The sequence below is a fragment of the Schistocerca americana genome, chromosome 3, assembly GCF_021461395.2.
Source record: "Schistocerca americana isolate TAMUIC-IGC-003095 chromosome 3, iqSchAmer2.1, whole genome shotgun sequence".
Lineage (NCBI taxonomy): Eukaryota > Metazoa > Arthropoda > Insecta > Orthoptera > Acrididae > Schistocerca > Schistocerca americana.
The window spans coordinates 317,508,111-317,523,547 of NC_060121.1; the positions used below are offsets into that span (position 1 = coordinate 317,508,111).

General features: G+C 39.3%; 1 protein-coding gene across 1 annotated transcript in view; it reads left to right on the forward strand.

Annotated features, from left to right (window-relative positions):
* The window catches only part of LOC124607368 (sodium- and chloride-dependent GABA transporter 1-like), a 168,898-nt gene that overhangs the window by 135,515 nt on the left and 17,946 nt on the right, over window positions 1-15,437 (forward strand). The window contains exons 10-11 of the mRNA XM_047139682.1: window positions 10,349-10,552; window positions 11,339-11,509. Coding sequence (XP_046995638.1) covers window positions 10,349-10,552; window positions 11,339-11,509 — 375 coding nt within the window. The remainder of the gene's footprint in view (window positions 1-10,348; window positions 10,553-11,338; window positions 11,510-15,437) is intronic.

Genomic DNA, 15,437 nt, shown 5'->3' on the forward strand with positions numbered 1-15,437 from the left:
TAGTAAGCTCCTAAAAATTGCAGCTAATCTGTCTACAAATGTACCTGAAGCATTCTTTTCATGTAAAATGCTCATCAGTCACTCTGCCTAAAATTTAATGTTTATGAGGTTTTCAGGTAAAAACAGTTATTTGAGATTATTGACCACCTGAGGCTGCTAATAATTTAACAAAAACTTCGTCATTACTCTCTTCTGATTATTTAATTGACTTTGTTCATGACGAGATATTTATTACCAGACCAAAGTTCTGTTTATTGTTTTTCACTATTAACTGTTCAGTACAGCCCCATCTTGCATTAAAAACAAAGCAATACAAATTCAATGTCATCTTGCATCAACTCACCATAGGAGGAAATAGACACAACTTCTACATATAAATACTTACAGTGAAATCTTGAATTTTGAAATTGTATTAAGAAAAGGCATTCAACCTCTCTCACATCAGTTGTAAATTACAACAGTGCATTTTCTTTACATTTAAAGTTAACATTGAAAAACTATAAAAACTATTCTATTTACAGTTCTTTACATACATCACCATTTATCAAATTACCCCTAAGTGCACCATAATCTAATTTGGGTTAAACATAGGATCTTATCACAGGTTATATCCAGCAGGGGATAGAAAATCTATCACACTCTGAACATATGACAATTGCAATGATACAAATTAGTAAATTCAAAAGCCATTTCAGTTTACAGTGCTAATGGAAACTTAAACACTGCTTCGAAATGAAGGTTTTTGTGATTCAAAAGTAATATTGCAAACTATTAGGTCCACCATACAAGATATTCACATGTTATTCTAATTGGCACAAACATTCTGGTGGAAAAATCATATTTCCATTTCCATGAAGATCCCACTTCAGAACCCTGGAGAAGTGCATATAACCTTGATATGTGTGTCTTGCAGCATCTGAGGCAATATTTCGTGCATCTACACTGTACACTTGCTTGATCTGGACTCTTTACTTGTTTGCTCAGTCTGAACATGGCTGTTTTCTGTTAGCTCCTCTGACTAATGGTGCTACCTCCAATTTTGGTTTGCTAGTCGCAAATTCTATTCGCACTGATACTTTACACGTTTATCCGTTTGTAATCTTCTCTGTTAAAATAATCAGAGATTATGTAACACATGTGCACTTCAGTCATAAAATGACAATCATCTGGAAACTTTAGATGATTAATACAATAACATTATAAGAAGCATAAGCATGAATCATAATTCACTTTTTCAGTAACCATGGCAAACATTTCAGAGTTAAAGAAAAAAATATCATTTGTCTTGTGTACGTAACATTAGGTTGCTGTGTTGAAAGTTCTGAGGCTGAACAGCTTGCAGATGACTGATCTATGTGGTGCAAGATGTTACCTAAACATGCAGAACAAATTAACAGCTTTGCATGTGTTGAGTAAGTGGGCTGCAGTAAAATCTAGCCCCACACAGTACATCTGTGCCTACACTGCGAACAACATCCTCAAATGCAAAATCTGTCAGCATATCTTCAAGACAAAAATTGGATTCACCAGACATGATAGTTGTAGGAGAGGTACTACACCACAGTCACTGGTCAGACAAGGCCAAGACTTTATTTGTAAGTGTAAACAGCCTGTATTATTGATACGAATCTTTAGTGTACCTGTTATATAAAGTTAAATTACAATGTGATAATTTTTTATTATTTCTTATCTACACTGTTCACCATCAAAATTGCAAACCATGAAGGCAGCACGCACCAAATGTCAAATGGGCATTAAGAGTGCTGTATGCTTGGAGATGCAAATAATTAGTTGCCTTTACCTATAATTTAAACACAACTTGTATGCATTTTTACACAAATTATTATTATAAATATCAATTTTTTACTATACATTGGAAACTCATGGTACAGTATGCATTATTACATCCAACAGAGGATCAATTCCCATCACAATAACTATCTCTATTATTAATAAAAATTGCACTTATTTCAAAATCTAATTATGTCTATCACTATTATTGATCTACAACTCGATCCCCCCTTTCCGTCACTTTTATACACTATGTTTATATCTAATTGGGAAAGTTTGTAAACAATAATAACATCACTTCTTTCTGCTACATTCCACAACACACTCCATCACTCCCCGATCCATAGGAATATTCTACCAGTTCCTTGGGCATTATTGTGGCACTATCGTTATCTGTGTCTACTGTTGTCTGTTGACTCCCTGGTTGGAAGAGATGGCTCTTTTATTCCAAGGTAGTGTTGTTGCTGCTGGTGGAGAGTGCAGCCACATGCTGGTTCACATCACCCTGGTTCCAGTTTCTTGGGTGGTGAGAGACAGCCAATAGCTGAAATTCCATCCTGTTGTTGTTGCAACTGCTGTTCATATGTCACAGCTTGACCTCTGCTGCCTTCACTGCGTTGCTTCTTGACCTTCTGCCATAACCTCCTACCGTGAAGTAGATGGGGATTGATCAATAAGGTAATGTGTTATTCAAGCTTTTCTTGAAACAGGACCAGCAGTATTGTCCAAGACCTGCCATTCTGCCTCACAGTGCACAATACAATAATCATCAATACTGGCATACTGCAGATGTCCACAGATGTTGTGTTCTGGCAAGCCTTCTTCATCACAGGCACAGTCAGAGATTTGTCTTCAACCAGCTCAATTCCAGTAGGTGCGTAAGGCCCATGACCCATCATGAAATGTGTCAGGCCTCTTGAGGGAGTGTGGTGCCTTCTTCCCAGTTTCTGTTTTATATCTGGGAGAAAACCGTATGTTCACCTCATTGTTTGAGCATCATTCTGTTATTTCTACCACAGTTGAAGGATCTGATTGTGAATTTGCTGCTTGCTTGTAGCCTGTATTCCTATTACATTCAGCACTTCATGTAATTGTTACATCTTCAACCAGTACATCATCATTCTTGTCTTTTCTCATATCTGGAGATCAAATGGACATAATCTAAGTGTTAGCTGCAATACCTCAACTGACAACACAAAAAGCTCCTGTTAGCCAAAGAAATATTTCTCATTGCACTCTGGTGACAACCTATGGAGGTGTTAGCAGGAATCTGTGTGCCAAAAAAATTGCACAGTACCCCATAATCACAGTTATTATAGCATAATGATACATTCATATTGTCTGCATTTACATGTTCTTATTGTTTACATTTGTAGTTTAGAATAGTAACCAGCTAAACTAATATTTTTGTGTATCATTTAAATTGAATCAGCTGTGGGTTCTTAGTGAAACATTTTAAATTAACTAAAACTTGAAAATTGGCTTATAACCTGAAACCTAGGCTGTGCAGTAACATTAATAATAAATTGTGGAACAAGGCTAAAAAACAATGTTTGTTTAGTTACTTTTGTGTATCATGTTCCTGCCCTCTTACTCATTTCTCCAATAAATGCACTATAATTTTGTTGCTTATCAAAGAAGGTGCCTGTGTATCTAGTGACAAACTTTCTCTTTTGGGGAACTATTGCTTAATTTCAAGATTAGGTGTCTTAAAAAGATCCCTTTTTAACATGTACAGCTACATTATCTTTTCAATCACAATAAACAATTGAACTCTTTGGCACCTTTGACATAACTGCTGAAGGACTACCTTACATCCTTCTTCCAGATTATTTCTGGAGCTGCCCATTACAAATATCATCAAGTCATTGGGATATGTCACTACTCCTATGACTACTATGTTACTCTGCAGCTTTCCTAATACTGGACCGAATACCAGATCCCAGGAGATTGTGCTATTTATGGATCTCTGTGGGCAGCCTTTCAAAATTTCTTTTGTAAGGGTCTCTATTGGGTATGAAAGGGTTGCTTCTTTGTTTTGACAACAGCTCTTAAAACAGTTACAGAACACTTGTGAGCAGTCCAAGTTCCTCAGATGGTCAAAAAGTGCTGGCTACCATGGCCACCATAAATGATCAGGAGTCGAGTTATAGTCCGCCATTACGGCTACAACAGCTTATGTATAGCAATTTTTGCAAATGTTATTGCCTCATTTACCATGTCCTCTGTTTACTTCCCACTTTCCCACTTCTGAATCCAAACTGTTGTGACTTCATTCCATGAAGAAGTCTTTTCTGTGATCTACCAAACAGCAGCTTCTCCAACACTTCCTCTTAGGTATTGAGAAGGCAAGTTGATCTGTAGGAGTTTGGAGTGAGGGTCTCCTTGTCTTCACCCCTTTTCAAGATAATCACATTTAATTTCTTCCATATATCTACTATTCTTCCTTGTACCTAACATGTGTTACTGAGTTGGCAGAAATAAAAACTTATGTGTGTATGAAGGGCATGTAGAACTTCAGTAGGGATGCTGTTGCTTATCTATATTAATGTTCCACCAAAGCACCACCGCGCTTTGCCCGTCTGACTTCTAATAAGGCTGTATGATATTTAGAGGAATAGCTTTTGTAGTTTATCTAAATCATGTTTGCATGTCTGCCTGTTTTGTCTGTAACTGTTCTGCGCTGAATTCTCTGGTTAATGTTGATATTGGACACTTGTCTGTAGAATCAGGATAATGGGATCCTAACTGATTTATTAGTTGGTGGGTCAAAGCAGGTGCCTTTTCATAGAGTTTTTCTAATTTTCTTTTAATATAGGTACAGATGGATGGTTCCTCTAAGAGGTCCTTAATGTGTGTGTTTCGTGTGTAGCGGTCTGCGTCGGCGATGACGAGGATTCTGTTTTGGAGTATCTGAATTTTTTGCAGATGTCCGTCTGCTGCCGTGGATGAAAATTCCAATGCATATAAAATACTTGGCAGGATAATTGCCCTGTATAGTCTAAGTTTCATTTCTATGCTGAGTCCTCCACCTTTTAAGAGTGGATACAGTTGGATGAAAGCAGTGTAGCCTCTACCTCTGGATCTGTTTATCTGCTTTGCGAAGGTTAAGCGTTTGTCTAGTTCAAGGCCTAGGTATGTAGCTGAGCCACTCCATTCTATTTCCTTTTCAACTACAAAAATACATCTGTTTGGGGGGGCGGGGGGGGGGGGGGGGGGAATTTTGTTGTAAACATGACTGCTACGGACTTTTCAGGATTTATCTTTATTTTCCAAATATTGCACCATTTTACGATTTTGTCCAAGTGCTCCTCCAGCTTTTTTGTTATGAAATTGAGGTTTCTGCTACTCCTGTAAACTGCCGTGTCATCGGCATACAGCGCTCTATCTCACCTCCTGGCGACTTTGGCACGTTGTTTGTGTATAGCGAGTATAATATGGGGCCAAGAAGTTAGCCCTGCAGAACTCCTGCCACAGCAACCCTGATCGTGCTTACATGTTTGCCGCACCTTGATCACGCTTATGTTTGCCACACCTGATGTGGTACTGCCTCCCCACCAGAAACGAGTCAATCATGCTGATGATATGTCCTGGAATGCCTAACTGAGATAACTTGTATATTAAGCCATCATGCCAGACTTTGTCGAATGCTTTCTCGGTATCGAGAAAGACTGCTCCTGTGCTGTGTTTTCAGTCTCTCGCCCTGCATATGTGTTCCACCAGGTGCAGGGATTGATGGATGGTGCTATGTTCGGGACAGAATCCAAACTGCTTAGGGATGATTATGTTATTGTCTCGTACGAATTTGGATAGGGCACTGAGGATCAAGCACTCCCGTACATTCCCTAGAAAGCACAGGAGTGAGATAGATCTATAGTTTTGTGGAAGGATAAGGTTCTTGTTGGGTTTAGGTAGGGTTTTGACCTGAACAGTTTTCCAGGCTTTTGGAAAGTGGGTTAGGGAAAGGCACTGGTTGTATAGTGTGGTGAGGTAGGTGACTGCGTTGGGCGGCAGGTGTTTCAGGTGTGGGACACGAACCTTGTCAGGACCGGGGGATTTGTTATTCCCTGAGCGCCTGATGTAGGCACACACAAGTCAATCGGAAACAGCAGTAAATTATGTATCTGGCCTTTCTTGCCTCAATTGAGCCACTCGTCCGTTTATTATTTCTTCCTGCCTATCACTCTCGTCATCTTCGATGACATGAGTACAGAATTGTGATTCTAACGATGTTGCCAGTAATGCTGCCTTATCCTCATCATCATATACTAGCCCATTTGGACCTCGGAGTGGCCTGTCTACCCTGGGAGTAGCCTTCTGCGCTTTTGTGATTTTCCATACTCGGTTCATGTCTTGTTCTGCATTCCTAAGTTTCTCTTTCCAGCAGAGGCCTCTGTGCTCTATCAGTCTTTCCTTTAGCTGGACTTCAAGCCACCTAAGCAAGCGACAATTGGCAGGATCGCGATAGCATTGCCAATCCCTCCTCACGCGCCGCTTTGCGACTATCAGCTCCCAAATATCAGGGGGCAGGTCCTTGACGCCAGGCTTGGTGGCTAGCCTGGTGCTTGTCTCTCGATCACAGGTCTGGAGGACATTTGTGAACTACTCTACTGCTGTGTCCACCTCTCTCTCATTCTGCATTTGTGAAATGTCCTCCAGGTGTTGTCCTGCCAGGGCGGTATATTGTTCCCAGTTAGTTTGATACGTTGTGTTTGCCATCCTCCGGATTGTGTCTTCAACATTGGCACATTCCAGGACAACCGGGTTGTGGTTTGAGTTTAGCTCATAATGGACTGTTGGCACAGCCCTCCAAGGCAGGCTCCTGCACAAGAAGACATCTAGGATGTCCGGTGCATGGTCAGGGTTGTAGGGGATGTGAGTAGGCTAGTCAGGAGCAATTATTCCCACTTGGGAATTGCTCTCGATAAACCTTCTCAATCTCCAACCTCCAGCATTTGTCATATTGCACTCCCAGTCCACACTTTTGGAGTTCAAGTCCCCTGCTATTATGTCTCTTTCTCCGATTTCGATCACGTGTTGAAGGTCCTGTGCGCTGAAGTTGATATGCAGGGGTTTATATACCGATACTATTTTTACTATGTGGTTACCGACTTTTAATTCTATGCTGGCCACCTCGACCATGGCCAGATTTGGCATTTCAATCATCTGGTGACAAATTCTCCGCTTCACAAGGATGGCGACTCCTCCACTTGCACGGTCTTGCCTGTCGATCCTGTGCACGGAATAATTTCGCAACTTCAATCAATCGGCCGGCTTTAGATGCATCTTCTGAATGCAGGCTATATCTGTGGCATGACGCTCTAGGAATGATTATAACTGTGGGATCTTTGAGGATATGCCATCTGCATTCCATGTTAACATTTTGAACTCTCTAGTACCATTACGGTTCATTACAGAAGAGTGTCATAGCTGCTTCAGCAATTACTAGCATTTTTGCGTATCTATCTTTCACGGCTCAGACTGCTGCTATGGTTTCTTTCACTTTTTGTATTACTGCTCTCACATTTATCCCCGCAAACAGCTTCCCCAGTTTTCTGAGTTCCCTCAGAAAACTGCTGAGATCGCTGTATGCGCTAGGCCCCGCCTGTGGCTGATCCTGCGCTGGGACTGCAGTATTGTTTGTTGTTGTTTCAGTTGCCTGTTCCAGAACTGGTGGTGGAGGTGAAGCCTGTATTGTGGGTGGGGGAGGTGTAGATGGAACTGCGGGGAGGGTCATCTCCTGCACTGTCGCAGGGGGTGCTGCGGATGTAGATTGGACTGTGGGACCGGGCATAGCTGCCCTGTGTGGTCACATACTCGGGAAATCTCTTGCTTGCACTTCGAAGTTTGTTTGTTGACGAGCCTGAGCATTTGATGTGGCTGTTGCTGCTAGGGCAGTTTTCTGCTGCCTCTGGTTTTGCACCAATCTTTGGTACACTTCGCAGCCATGATAGTTTGCTGGTTAGGGGCCTTTACAATTGCCACAGACTGGGTTTGCCACTCTATGTTGCTTGCACAACTTGGTAGGGTGGGGGCCTGCACACTTTACGCATCTTGGCTGAAAGTTGCAGTTGCTGCTTGAGTGATAAAATTTTTGAGACTTATGGCACTGCCCAGGAACTTCCGGTTTATTATACCATTCTACAGTTATTCGGAATCTCAGGAGATATCGCAGTTTGAACACCCGTTGAGCATCCTCATTGTTTTCTAACACTACCAAGAAATTCAGCTCTTTCTTGCGGCCTTGACTTTCTTCTGCAGTCGGGGTGGGGGGTTTGAGAATTGGTGAACCGAGTGTACTATGAATCCTTCCTCTATTAATTCATTTTTTACGTCCCCTTCCTCAGCATCGATGGGTAGGTGCTTTAGTACTACTCTCAGAGCCTGTTTGGGGTAAATAGAATATGTGTGGAACTTGATTTCCTTCCTTTCAAGTTCCGATTTAACCTTCCTATAATCCTCTACATTTTCCAACTGAATTTTCGTTGTCCTAGGGTGATATACTGCGTCAATTTCCCCTTTATGCCTGCTTACAGCTCCTTGAGGAGTAACGGGCTTCCCTTTGTAATATAGGCGATGATTGGCAGTACTCGCCCTTTTCTTTTGTGCCTAAATGTCTGCATTTTGCCTTCTCTGCCCGCGTCTTCATTCTCTAGGGCTGTGAATGAGTTTGCGGTCTCTACATTTACTATAACTTGCTCCTGCTGTTCGCTTTCCGCATCATTTTCCGACTATCTCCTATCATTTTTCAACTCTCTCCTATAGTTTTCCGACTCTCTCCTATCATTTTCCGACTCTGTCCTATCTAAGTCTATGTAGAGTCTACCTGTACCCGTGCTGTCGGAACTATCAGAACTGTCAGAGCTCTCCTCCTCATGCACCGTTTGCAGACTAGCCTTGTGTGTGTTAGCTGTATGTGCGGCCCTACTCTGGCTGCAGGTTCTCTGGTAAGAGCCGCAGGGATCTAATTATGAGGATCCCCTTGAACGACTTGTTGAAGCCATATTAGCAGTCAGTCTAGCAGTCAGTCAGTTTGTGGTGCCGCCATGGGTCAGTGGATGGTGTTTAGTTCTCACCTCCACAACTAAGTGGCAGGTATCCACACCGGAGCCAGTTACTGCACTTCTGCAGACGCGGGTAACCGTGGAGCACAACGCGCCCTGGCCTGCTAATTCCCTAATACCCTACGGAGGAGCAGGGAGGATGCCCTGCGGCGGCATGAAAAGAACCGTGCCCGGCAAGGGAAATGCCAAGAATGGATCCTCGGTCACGCAAATCCCGGCTGTGCAGAAGTAAAGCTGTGAGGACAGGGCGTGAGTTGTGCTTGGGTAGCTGAGTTGGTAGAGCACTTGCCCACAAAAGGCAAAGGTCCCGAGTTCGAGTCTCGGTCCGGCACACAGTTTTAATCTGCCAGGAAGTTTCATATCAGCGCACACTCCGCTGCAGAGTGAAAATCTCATTTTGGACAAAAAAATAGCTTATTAACACAGACACACATGCGTGTGTGTGTGTGTGTGTGTGTGTGTGTGTGTGTGTGTGTGTGTGTGTATGTGTGTGTGTGTGTGTGAGTCTGAAGAAGGATTTGCCTGAAAGCTAATGAGTTGTTATCTCTACTCCTTCAGTTATTTATATTTCATTAAGGACTTTCTATTACCAGACCACCTACTCTCACAGGGAAACATATGGTTGATTGAGTGAATAATCTTGTTATATAGTTAATATAATGGAAGGAAACATTCCACGTGGGAAAAATTATATATAAAAACAAAGATGAGGTGACTTACCGAAAAAAAGCGCTGGCAGGTCGATAGACACACAAACAAACACAAACATACACACAAAATTCAAGCTTTCGCAACAAACTGTTGCCTCATCAGGAAAGAGGGAAGGAGAGGGGAAGACGAAAGGAAGTGGGTTTTAAGGGAGAGGGTAAGGAGTCATTCCAATCCCGGGAGCGGAAAGACTTACCTTAGGGGGAAAAAAGGGACAGGTATACACTCGCACACACGCACATATCCATCCACACATACAGACACAAATATGTCTGCTTGTGTCTGTATGTGTGGATGGATATGTGCGTGTGTGCGAGTGTATACCTGTCCCTTTTTTCCCCCTAAGGTAAGTCTTTCCGCTCCCGGGATTGGAATGACTCCTTACCCTCTCCCTTAAAACCCACTTCCTTTCGTCTTCCCCTCTCCTTCCCTCTTTCCTGATGAGGCAACAGTTTGTTGCAAAAGCTTGAATTTTGTGTGTATGTTTGTGTTTGTTTGTGTGTCTATCGACCTGCCAGCGCTTTTTTTCGGTAAGTCACCTCATCTTTGTTTTTATATATAATTTGTTATATAGTTATGATGAAATGAAATGGTGTCATTCGCATATGGTCTTAAAAGTTGTATGCTGCCTTTTTGTAACCCATGATGTGTATGTCAGTACACTGTAGTTCTAAATGCAATGGGAGGCATGATCCTAATGTAAGATTCTGTGTCCTGAAGAGGATATTATAACACACTGTAATTCAAAAGATAAAAACAATAATCTTCTTTTTCTTATCCCACAGGGAGGTGCATATGTCTTTCAGCTGATGGACTTCTATTCTGCAAGTGGAATGTCTCTGTTGTGGGTGTGCTTCTTCCAGACAATTGCTATATCCTGGATATTTGGTGCTGACAAGTTTTGTGACTGTGTGCAGCAGATGATGGGTGTCAGGCCAGGTCGCTTTTGGTATGCTTGCTGGGTTTTCTGTGCACCACTTGTGATGCTGGTGGGTACAAGGATTAACATATCAGACAATCACTAGAAAGCACAGTAATAAGGTCAAAGATTTATTTACTCCAGATTACTGCTTTTAGACCCCTGCTGGACTATAGTCTCTGTTTACAAACAGAAAATATGTTTTAATTTAATTATTTCAAATGACTGGTAGTTAGTTATACATGCAAAGAAAGGAACTTCACATTACAATGATATTTCTAACATGCTATATATACATACAAAAATTTATCAAGAAAAAAATAATTTACTCTGTAAGTTTCCAGACTCTACTATACATATGTTAGTAACTAGCTGAAAGTTCAACATCACTTTCTTTTATGGTTCACCAACAGCTTAAGATGGACAAACCCAGTGTTACTCTAACATGCTCTGCAATTGATGCTACAAACATTGGTTTTTGCTTGAGAGCAGATTGTAAAATTCTCTATCCATTCCATTGATGTGTTTTTTTCGTTCTTCTCTACTAAAACAAATATTTAATATGTGACATCATCCTTTCCTATCTCAGATGTACATTCTTCATTTTATTCAGGCACAATTATAAGAAATCTTTTTGTGTTGAAATTTACTTAAGTGAATTAATTTGTATCTTAATATTATGGCTTTTCACGGCAGCTTGTTGATTTTGTTTTTGAAAATTGTGTGACTCTGCTCTTTTGAAACTCATAAGTAGTAGCTAGCAGTAACTTATCCCACTACAGTTTCAGTGTTAAGTATTTGTACAATGTTTGTTTTGCTGCTTATAATTTTCCTAATAGGTTATTTCATTTCACAGGCAATATTCTTGTTCTACTTTATACAATATAAACCTGTTACATATGGCAAGGACTACACTTATCCTGTGTGGGCAGAAGTACTGGGTATTCTCATCAGCCTTTCATCTATGCTGTGGGTGCCTGCTTATGTCATATATTACCTTGTCACATCACCAGGGTCTGTTAAGGAGGTAAATATTGCACAATAGAAAGCTAATTATCTATTTCACTCCATACACAATTAATAAAATATTTTAGTCTCTGTAATTCTGTAACTGCTGTTGTGATGAAGTTAAAGAGACATTTAATAAAACAAACACACACACACACACACACACACACACAGACAGACAGGCAGAGAGAGAGAGAGAGAGAGAGAGAGAGAGAGAGAGAGAGAGATTTTATATTGCAGTTTTGATGGAATTTTGTGTAAAACTACACAAATATTTCCATAATAAGCAATGCATAAATGTATAATTTTCTTATGACATTAATTAGTATTATACAAATTTTAAGGGTTAGAAAGAATGTGGAAATAAGCTTTTTTATATACTTTATTTTCAGGTGTGTAATTTATGTATTGAAAAGCTGATTTCTGTGAAAATTTCAGACGAGTTGACTTCTAAAAAGTATTTTGAAGATATTACTAAATTTATTGATTGTTTTATCATCAAACATATTGTTTTTATCTTACTCTTATATATGAGTACCCCAGGTGAAAATGTGTCTGTGTGGAAAAAAAATTGAGCTGAAGCCTCCCTCTTGTATTAATTTTCAAGTCTCTCTAATGCTGTATCAATCAGAATGCAAAAATGACTCAAAGACCTTTAAAATGAGCTTCAAAATGATGCATGGGTGCAGAGGTGGCGATGTCTTCAACACAACAACACACTGGGTTGTAAAACCAGCCAAATCCTAACTATATGCAAAAGAAGCCAAGATTTAAGGAATCAATCCTAGCACTTCTCTGGGGAGAGACATGGCCCAAGGAGGAAAAGTTAAAATTCTACATCAAAGTTTTTGAGCAGCAGGAGCTCATGGGAATGGGCAAAAACAAGAATGGCAAGGCTGAAGAGTTTGATTTTGAGCTTTTGGATGATGACAGTTCCACAAACATTGTTTCAGTCATTTTACTTTGGGATTCTGTCTTTGAAATATTTCATTTCCCAAAGATTTGTTTACAAAGATTTCCTGTTATCATGAAAAATGTTATTAACATTAAGTGTGAATTGAATGATTAAACCTGACTAAAATTATTACTGCATCTTGTAAAAGTTCAAGTCTTACATTTTTATTCAAAGGTTTAAACTTCTTTAAAGATTTGAAATAAAACAGCATTTCAGCATTTTGTTCATTTAAGATCCTTTGTTTCACGTTACTTTAAAATACTACTGGTGTCTACCATACTTCCTGACATAGCTAAATATACATCCAAATTACTTTTGTGACCAGTTTTGCATCTATTGCACAAGCAGCCAACTTGACCATTCAGTTGCAGAATGGGCTACATATAAATTTTGATATAAAAATAATAATTTAGCCATTAATGTAGGATTGTAGAGACAGTCATCATTGCATTGTTATGTTTTTTTCCTTTTTATTGAGAAAATAACCATCTCTGTATCATTACTGAGAGAGTGAAGGTACTGTTTTGCTTTTCTTCAAAATCTTTTAACATGAACTTAGCTGTGTTTTCACTTGGGCTGCTCATATCTCTCCCCAGTGACAGCTTGGCTTTTTTTGTAGTCATCAATTTATTTAAAGTATCATGTGTACATTACTTACTATCCACAGTAGTTATCACTTTGGTTCTACACTCAGATTCATGTAACATCTGTGAGGCTATTTTCAATGTAGAAATGATTGTGATGTATCCTGATTTGAGGGAGAAAAATTGCACCCTATATTTTGAACTGTAGAAAACTTGTTCAGCAACTCTGCATTTCTCCTCTTACCTTGTAAAACAAGTAGCTCTTTACTTTAGACATTCCATTAGAAAGTCAGTGCTGTGTTGAGTTTGTCTTAGATAATCAAGAAATATCTGTGTGCAATGAGTGTTTAATTTACAGTTAACTGTAGATTTTCTATTATGCAACAATTTCTACTGCTGCGAATGCATGTTTTCATACCTGATAAAATGTCAGTTGTCACCCATGAAGCAGTGCCATCTTGAAGCAATGTTTCAATAAGTTTCCAACTCATCATCTTCAGGTGAAATCCTGAAGATGACAAGTGTGAAACTTATAAAAATTTTTCTTGAGAAACTGCCATCAATTTATGCTGATTTAATGTACACAGCATTTAGAACATTTTTTTACTTTTATGAATTGGTTCATCTTCATGAAATATCAATAAAATCGATTATTTATGAGCAGTATAGTGTAAAAAGAAAATTGTGTGCCAATATATATATATAATGTGTTAATTTTACTGTGGTTTAAGTGATAATTATACTATGTCAAATTCGTGGGCATATTCTGCTTTAGAAGCAAAATGAGATCTCTGATACAGATGAAATGAAATGTCGTGTGGTTAGGGCCTCCCATCGGGTAGACTGTTCGCCTGGTGCAGGTCTTTTGAGTTGATGCCACTTCGGCGACCTGCGCGTCGATGGGGATGAAATGATGATGATTAGGACAACACAACACCCAGTCTCTGAGAAACTCAAACTTTTCAAAATTGTCAATATAAAGACATATAGTTGCTTTCAAAAAGTATCCACAACAAATGATACAGTCTCTTGGGCTCCTTTCAAAGCTGTTTTGAATCCATTCAGTTTTGAAATTTTAAACAGACTGGTTACTCACTAGCAATTAATGAAAGAGATAGTCCAAACAGCAAACTAATATAAATCTGCAAGTTAGCATTATTTTTAAAGATTGTTTTTTTCGTATTTCTGAACTGATAGCACTCAACTGGCCCACAATAATAGCAAGCGATTTCCTCTGCTCTGAAAAGACATTTCATAAAGTAAGATTGAGTTAACATCCCACTGATGATGGCATCATTAGAGAGGAAGCACACACTCTGATAGGACAATGCTGGTGTGACAAAACTGGTTATATCCATCTCAAAGACCCCATCTGGCATTCACTTTATTTGATTTAGCTAGTGGGGTTTTGAATCCTGCTCCTCATAAATAACAGTCATGTATGCTAACCACAGTGTTATTTTTCTCAGTACTCTCTGACTGAAAATTCTGGAAAACAGAGCTTCATCTACATCTACATCAACAATCCACAAGCCACCTGATGGTGTGTGGAAAGGAGGTTTCTGTTATCACTAACTGATACCTGATCCCTGTTTCAATGGCATGTGGGGAGAATGATTATCAGTAAACCTCTGTATTAGCCCAAGTTTCTTGAAATTTCATGTTGTGGTCATTTTGAAAAACATAAATGGGAGGAAGTAATATGTTGTAAGACTCTTCCTGGAATGCACTGCAGTGAAAATATAGTAATAGCTGCACCACTTACCAGCAAAGCAAAACTGATTAACTTTAATTAAACCAATTATATGAAAGAAAATGCATTTAGTATCTTATGTCAAAAGACAGGAAGCCTCATGAAGGAACTGGATGAACTTATATTGCGAATATATCTTGAGGGAAAATACAAAAACAAAGATGATGTTAACATACATATTATGCTTCCCACAATGATTCTGGAAAATTATGCAAATACATGTTGACAGACTGTAGCTCATACCACATGTTGTAAAACCAAAAGAAGAAAATAAACAGTAATTACATACTTAAAAATGAAAAGTTTCTGACAATATGGGTAAGTGAATGTAATGCTGAATAAGTCTTTGAATGCCACTCAACAGTTACACATTGGTAAACATGCAAAACAATTATCTTTGGGAATTCTCAATTGCAGAGGCTTTAATATATGTTTTCTGTATAATAACTAAGAAGGTGGCACAATATTTGCAACACTAGGCTTGCATTTGGGGAGATGGCTGATCAAATCCATGTCTGGCCATCATGATTTAGAGATGAATAAGTTTTTCTTCTTTAAAAGGATAGTGGATGGACTCAGGCATATAAGGCATCAGTAACATAATCATTATTATTGTTATTGTTATTATTATTAAGAATAGTTATATTTTTGAAAC